Genomic DNA, 8,071 nt, shown 5'->3' with positions numbered 1-8,071 from the left:
GGAGGAGCTAGAGAAAGTACCCAAGGAGCTAAAGGGATCTGCAACCCTATAGGTGGAACAACAATATGAACTAACCAGTACCCCCGGAGCTCGTGTTTCTAGCTGCTATGTATCAGAAGATGGCCTAGTTGGCCATCAATGGAAAGAGAGGCCCATTGGTCATGCAAACTTTATATGCCTCAGTACAGGGGAACGTCAGGGCCAAGAATTGGAAGTGGGTGGGTGGGGGAGTGGGTGTTGGAAGGTGTGGGGGACTTTTGGGATAGCATTGGAAATGTAAATGAAATAAATACCTAATTAAAAAAGAAAGAAATAAAACTAACTGTTAAGCCTGGTACAGTAGCTTAAGCATGTAAAAAAAAAAAAAAAGAATATCACTATGGTAATTATTGGAACATTTCCTATCAACACAGGCCTGAGTAGGTGAAAGGACTTCTGGGATTCAAAGACTTAGTTTGAAGAAGGGTCATCCTGTATGTAATTAAATTCAGAATGTTTGGTTTAGCTGACATCAATGGATTTCTCACTCTGAATAGCAAGATCTTACTCATTGAAAATTTCTAACATATTAATTATATATTATATATTAGGGATAATGTATAATAAATATATGTTGTAGATACATGTACCAAGAGAGAGAGTGAAAAGGCATAAACTAAGCTATTTGAATGTGAAATTTAAAACCGAACCCCAGTTTGAACTGTGATACTCTAGAATAGATGCAAATAATGATGTGTAAGAATAATAAACCCCTAAGCATATCCTTTTTCCTATGATCTTCTTAGACCAGGATTTGGATACTCTTCCAACAATGCTTGTCTACAGCTAAACCAAGCATCCTAAAGTGACCCATGCTAAACATGGCTATTGTGCTATAGACAGGAATATTGGGATGCTTCTTCAAATTCTCATAAGATAAAATGATGGCTTTATGAAAACTTTAAATGACTATCATTGGAAGGCGCTGTGCTTAGAAGTAAACATAACCCACTTTTTGCTGGAAGGCAATATAAACATTTTTAATGAGTAACTATTAACTTATATATTCATGGAGGTAAACATGAACTACTCTTTGTTTAACAGAGCATTAAGTAATGAATCAGTCTCTTAGAACGATGAAATATGAGACTGGAGTGGTGGCTCTGAGGTTAAGAGCACTTACTCCTTTTAGAAAGGACTTCCATTCAGTTCCCAGAACCCATATCATTTAACTCACAACTGCCTGCTACTCCAGTTCCTAGGGATCCAAAACCCTGGGAATTTTAATTTAAAGAAAAATGTAGACTGTGAAGTATAATGATTGATTATTCTAGAATTTTAATGTAGCATTAATTTATAAAGCATAGTTTGAGAAACTATCTAAAGACTAGTGTCTTTGTTTTCATGAGAGTGTTTGTTTATTTTCTTTGTTTAAAAACCTCCTTTTTATACCAGAAATCATCTGCTGTGTCCAGAAGCCCTAACATTTCTATTCAAACTGTTTTTCAGAAAATTATTGTGTCAGAGATTTCTTAAGCAGTTATCAGTTCTCTCTTTGTATTATAATAGTACACTCTGAGCAAAGGAACAGATTTGCCAGTTGAAAAAACACTAACTTTTAAAGTTGAATTCTGTCTTTCTTAGGTTCTATTATTTAGTGTGTGAGAGTTACCATGTGTAGTGTGAGGATGGTGGAGGAAATGGAAAGACACTTCTGGCATCAAGGTGTCAGCAGGAAAAATCAATGCCCAGCTTAACACATGTCACAGAGACCTCAGGACTCCTCTATGTTAGTGTGGTAACAGCCAGGCAATGGATATTAACACTACGGCTGGTCCTATATTCTAACTTTTACACACACACACACACACACACACACACACACACACACACACACACAGGTATAATCTGCACATATTCACTTATTCATAGTAGAAATTACATAAACCAATTGAAGGCTCATCTGTAAAATTTGCATAAGGAGGGCCTCTGTAAAAGAAACGCACATTGGCTCAGTTAATATTTATTCAGAGCATATGGCAAACTGGACATTGAATATTACTTTTAGTCAGTGTTACCATTTATCTGACTCCTCCAACTTCAAAAGAAGGAGATTCTTTGACAGTTTCCTGGAGTGCTCTAAACTCTTCACAAAACCCCCCAGGGTACACTACTGCTCAAACCGCAGCTTCTGCCTTTCCTTTAAACACTAAGTCCTCAAAACATTATTAAACAGCCATTGGGTCAAGTTGGTATTACTCTTCCCACACCAATAATACTTCCTGTCATAGTTTCAGAAGCTACATAAACTAACCCAGAAACAAATAGCCAAATATTGTTACCATTCCTATTAAACATTACAAAAACACCCTGCTGTTTCCCACTCATGGTAGTTTTCTTTCTGAAAGTCAAATATTACAGTGAAGACACAAATTTAAGTTGCGCATATTTATACTTTTATACCAGTCTGTTTAGTTCTTTGCCTTTCAATATTTGTAAAAATTAGCCATTGTCTGTGGTCATAGACCAGATTACAGCACCTGATCTCAAAATTAGTAAAATTTATTGTCATATAATATGCATCCAAACATGAATACTTTATAAAGTTGTTGACCATTCAGGCCAATATTTTAGTGATTGTATAGTATATTTGTATTGTAGACTCAGTTCTCATACATATACGATGCACTGAAAGGTATGTCTACAACACTGGATGAGAACTCTTTGAACTAAATAAGATACACAGAAAATTATTGAAGATTTAAAGGAAAACATTTCTCTTTTATTATCTAAATTCTCATATAAGTATAATATACCTCAAACTCCTGTTTCTGTTTTTACATTATTGATAAGAGCTTCAAAGATTCTTCCAACAAATTATAACATTGTGAGTTATCTTGGGAACCCAGAAAGCTGGACAAATAACAAAGAAATTCAGGAAGATGACTACTTGGAATTTAACTTCTATGAAACCACACACACACACACACACACACACACACCTGACAGAAAAAGATACTATGTTAAGTTTAAGTAGATGCCTGATTGGGTTGCAATTAGTTTTTATTTTCTTAACTTTTTAAAATGCATACTTGTTATGTAAAATGATAGGCTTATTTCTCAAATATTCATGCATGTATATCACAAACTTTGATCATATTCAACCTAGTTGTCTTCTGCTGACCCCTCACATTCCTGCTGGATTCTTTTCTCAAACAGTTCTTCTACTTTGATAAGTTATCATATCATCTCTTATATATCAGCACATTTATGCATTAACTTGCACATCAATCTATCCACCCACCCATTCATGATCCATCCAACCATCTGTCCATCTGCCTGTTAATTCTTCCGTTCTTCCATCCATCCATCCATCCATCCATCCATCCATCCATGAAAGTTCTGAGCATGAGAACATACATGTAGTATTTGCCCGTCTGAGTCTCTAATGCCATTTTCATGAACACTGGTGTCTTAAAATGTTGACTCTTAAAGTATGTTTCTGGCACCCAGGATGTTCCCACAGTGTGGATTTCAAATGTCACGAGTGTATAGCTCTGCTGGCATGTTTTAAAACTCAGAACTGAGTATGGAAAATATCTATTCATGTTTTGCTTTTCTGTTTCTTTAAAACATACCTTCAAGAGGTGGAGATGTATATTCAGGATTTGTTGACTCTTATTTCCAGAGAGCCCAATGTCACCTCCAACATTTCTGAATGTGCTAGCAACTAGACATAACTCTTTTTTTTGTTATTGTTTTGATTTTTTTTTCAAGACAGGGTTTCTCTATATAGCCCTGGCTGTCCTGGAACTCACTTTGTAGACCAGGCTGTCCTTGAACTCAGAAATCTGCCTGCCTCTGCCTCTGCGGAGTGCTGGGATTAAAGGCATGCGCCACCATGCCTGGCTTTAGACATAACTCTTATTGGTGGACACTCTTCTAAATATCAGTGTCAGAGTTTGTGGCTTCTTGAGACTTTTTCTGCTTTGTAAAGGATGAAATTATACATTATGACATTATCTATGTATTACAGAAAAATAGTGTTAGTAAAAACTACCATTTTAGTTTCTTTGCTAGTGAATTTTGATATTATCAACCAAACTATTTGCAAAGCATTCTGAGACAGGACTTCAGTGGGTTTAAAGATGCCAATAGAGATGGGGAAAAAAAAGAAAGGAAAGAAAGAAAAGCAGAAGGAAGGAGGGAAAGAGAGAGAGAGAGAAAGGAAGGAATGAAGCAGGAAAGAAAGAAGTAAGTGTACTTACCGGAGTCCTCAGTTCAGGAATGGCAGCTTGGTAGGTGAGTGGACGGCAGTCACGTGTGTTTGGCACAAGAACACAGGGCAGAAACATAGGTCCCAGGTCATCTCCATCTAGAACATCTACTGTGAGGGTGGTGGTGGTTGTTCGCCTCTCATTCAGATTTTGTGCACGATCCTGATGGGTGTAACGGGGGTGGGGGGTGGAGAGAAAGAGAGAGGTTGATTAAATAGTTAGATGATGTAAATATCGGGTATAATTTAGTTTTGTTCATTCTTTTCTCACACTTTCTTTTTTAATTTTTTTATTGGGTATTTATTTCAATTGCATTTCCAATGCTATCCCAAAAGTCCCCCAAACGTTCTCCTACCCACTCCCCCACCCACCTACTCCCACTTCTTGGCCCTGACGTTCCCCTGTACTGAGGCATATAAAGTTTGCAAGACCAATGGGCCTCTCTTTCCACTGATAGCCTACTAGGCCATCTTCTGATTCATATGCAGCTAGAGACACGAGCTCTGGGGTGGGGGGGGGACTGGTTAGTTCATATTGTTGTTCCACCTATAGGATTGCACACCCCTTTAGCTCCTTGGGTACTTTCTCTAGCTCCTCCATTGGGGGCCCTGTGATCTATCCAATAGCTGACTGTGAGCATCCACTTCTGTGTTTGCTAGGCCCCGGCATAGTCTCACAAGAGACAGCTATATCTGGGTCCTAGTAACCTTTGTAAGCCAAGTTTTATGTTGGGGGAATGGAAGGTGAACTTTTATCTACTTGTATTGAATACCCAGTTTCTTTTTCTTTCCATTTATTTATCTATTTATTCATTTTGCATTCTGATTGCTGCCATCCAGTCTCCCCTCACAGGACCCTCTGCCCATTCCCCATCTTCCCTTCTCCTCTGAGAAGGTGGGGGCCCCTGGCTATCCCATTCTAGTGCAACAAGTATCTCCAGGGTTAGCTGCATCCTCTCCTATTGAGGTCCAACAAAGCAGCCCTGTTGGGGAAGGAATTCTACAGTCAGGCAACAGCTTTAGGGATAGCCCCCACTCCAGTTACTGGGGGACCCACATGAAGACTGAGTTGTACATCTGCGGCATATGTGTCAGAGTCTTGGTCCAGCCTGGGTATGCTCTTTGGTTGGTGGATCAGTCTCTGAGAGCCCCCCAAGGGTCCAGGTTAGTTGATGCTGTTGGTCGTCCTGTGGAGTTCCTATCTTCTTTGGGACCCTAAAAACCCAGTCTCTTAAAAGTTATAGTTTAGAACTTTTCACTATTTTAGGGGGAAAATGACATGAAATTGTCATATGCTTTCCATTTACTTAGGATTTAACCTAGTGGAATCACCCTAGAGGCAGTGTGTATAAAGAAGTCTACTGCTGCATGAAGAATTAATTTGCAGAACCAATCTGACAATGAGTGTGATAACTTGCCCTCTGAGATGAACAGTAAGAAACAAAGCAGTGCATAACTATTAAGGGCAACAGTTGTGAACTGTGGTTACTTTTAAACACATTTAAAAACATTTGAAGCAGCTTTAAACGTAATCTTTTTAATTGGTGTGAGCTGAATTTTCCCTACGTGTGCCAGTTACACTGAAAACGTTGCAGACAGCTGACTGACTACAATTTTGTGATCATGGAGAGAGGGCATGCCATACTAAAGACCAACAGTGAAAATTATTTTTGAGATATTACTAGTTTTCTTCAAAGCAACTAATTATCAATGCCGGATTCTGACCTAAAATCTTTGGTACTGTGACATGAAACTTTTGGAATAGAATAATTTAGTGGATTATTTGTTTCCAATGACTAAACTATTAAAATGCTATCAGATACAATGTGAGATCCATGGCAGAGATTCCCTGACACAGGCTGTAATCTACCTCCTCTTCAGATCTCCCCACTGATATATTTAGTAAATGCCTTGGTTTATATCACTCTGTTGTGACTATAAAGGTCCATGCAATCTTCTGTACAGTGGAGTACATCATGAGAGAAACCTGAATGACTGCCTCTGGGTCATAGTCAGTCCCTCATCTTTGGCTCAGGATAAATTATCACCCATTCCTTTGCTACAAGAGCTGTGTTTTGTACAGTTTTGGGAATAATATAGAGTACCCATATATCCCAAATTAGCATTTTTATTGTGCTAAGATATTTGTATTGGCTGGTTTTGTGTGTCAACTTGACACAGCTGGAGTTATCACAGAGAAAGGAGCTTCAGTTGAGGAAATGCCTCCATGAGGTCCAACTGTAAGGCATTTGCTCAATTAGTGATCAAGGGTGGGAGGACCCATTGTGGGTAGTGCCATCCCTGGGCTGGTGGTCCTGGGTTCTATAAGGAAGAAAGCTGAGCAAGCCAGGGGATGCAAGCCAGTAAGTAACATCCCTCCATGGCCTCTTCATCAGCTCTTGCCTTCAAGTTCCTGCCCTGTGTGAGTGCCTGTCCTGACATTCTTTAGTGATAAACACCAACATGGAAGTGTTAGCTGAATAAACCCTTTCCTCCCCAACTTGCTTCTTGGTCATATTTTGTGCAGGAATAGAAACCCTAAGAGAATACTATATTAGTAAAAATTTTTGCTATAAAGAAACATTATGGATGGTCTTAGGGGTTTGCTCAGTTAGTCTGAACTTCATGGGCATATCTCTCTGCCTCTAGGTCTCTGACCACCTTGACTCTTATAAAAATCAGATGACATAAAGTAAAGGTCTATCTTTCCTCTTCTTAGAACACTATGTTCAGTAGCCTTCTCTGCTCCTGTAAGTCTTTTTTATAGCTCTCTAGCCTAGGCTTGCCTCCTTTCAATGGCCCAGGAGCCATTCCCTTATAAAATTATGGTTAAGGAATTTGAGTTTTCTAATCATTGTCCCTGGGAGGATTGGAATAGGACCTTCTAAAAGACTTGCAACAAACTCTAAAACTTCTTATCATCTTAAGCATAAAACAAGTTTATGTTTTCTGTGAAAAGGACGATTATTAAGTATATGTTTCTCAGCTCCTGTCCCAATCCCACAGCAAGCCAATCACTGTAGCCCTTGTGATGTAGACTTTTTGGGCATAACAATTCCTTCAATAAAGCATTCTACACCTATATAATTTTGCTTTGACAATTCATTGTTATTAATTACTATCAAAGCTTTATTCAGTTTTCCTAATGGCTACTTAATGTACTCCCCACTGCCCAATATGTCCACCAGGATACTCTACATTTAGTAATAATGTCTCTCAATAGGTTCTTAGGTTTCTGTTGGTTTCAGCAGTGTTCTGTACTAGGGTCATATATTTTTCACAATGTCTTTAAATTTAGGTTATGAGAATTGGGAAGGAAAAGTGCAGAGGTAAAATCATGTTTTCATCATAATATGCCACTGTTGTATTCATTAACACTGTTGTATTCATTGCATAGCAAAGGCTGTATTTATAAGGTATACTTCTAACATAATGAGTAGAAAATGACTAGAAATTTCCTCATCCCATGTGAGAGCGCTAACCTTTGACACTATTAATGAATCTCTTCTATGCTTACAGACAGGAACCAAGCATAACTGTCACCTAAGAGGCTTCATCCAGCAGCAGATGGAAACAGATGCAGAGACCCACAGTCAAACATCAGGCAGAGCTCAGGGAACCTTGTGGAAAGGTGGGTAATAGAGTTGAGCAAGTCAGAGAAGTCAAGCAGATTATAAGACGATTCACAGAGTCAACTAACCTGGGACCTTGAAGGCTCACAGAGCTTAGGCCATCCACCAGGAAGCAGGCAGGAGCTGGACATATACTCCCAATACATTTGTATAAGATGTGCATCTTGGTCTTCATGTGGGTATC

At 38.8% G+C, this 8,071-nt stretch overlaps 1 protein-coding gene across 11 annotated transcripts in view; it reads right to left on the bottom strand.

Moving 5' to 3' along the window:
- Pcdh15 (protocadherin related 15) overlaps positions 1-8,071 on the bottom strand; it is a 1,443,104-nt gene that overhangs the window by 378,752 nt on the left and 1,056,281 nt on the right. For all 11 annotated transcript variants that reach the window (XM_029482520.1, XM_021175219.2, XM_021175220.2 and 8 more), the window contains one exon: positions 4,248-4,418. In XM_029482520.1, the coding sequence (XP_029338380.1) occupies positions 4,248-4,418 (171 nt within the window). The remainder of the gene's footprint in view (positions 1-4,247; positions 4,419-8,071) is intronic.

The sequence above is a fragment of the Mus caroli genome, chromosome 10, assembly GCF_900094665.2.
Source record: "Mus caroli chromosome 10, CAROLI_EIJ_v1.1, whole genome shotgun sequence".
Lineage (NCBI taxonomy): Eukaryota > Metazoa > Chordata > Mammalia > Rodentia > Muridae > Mus > Mus caroli.
The sequence above is the reverse complement of the archived record's forward strand: the minus strand, read 5'-3'. Positions and strand labels throughout refer to the sequence as shown.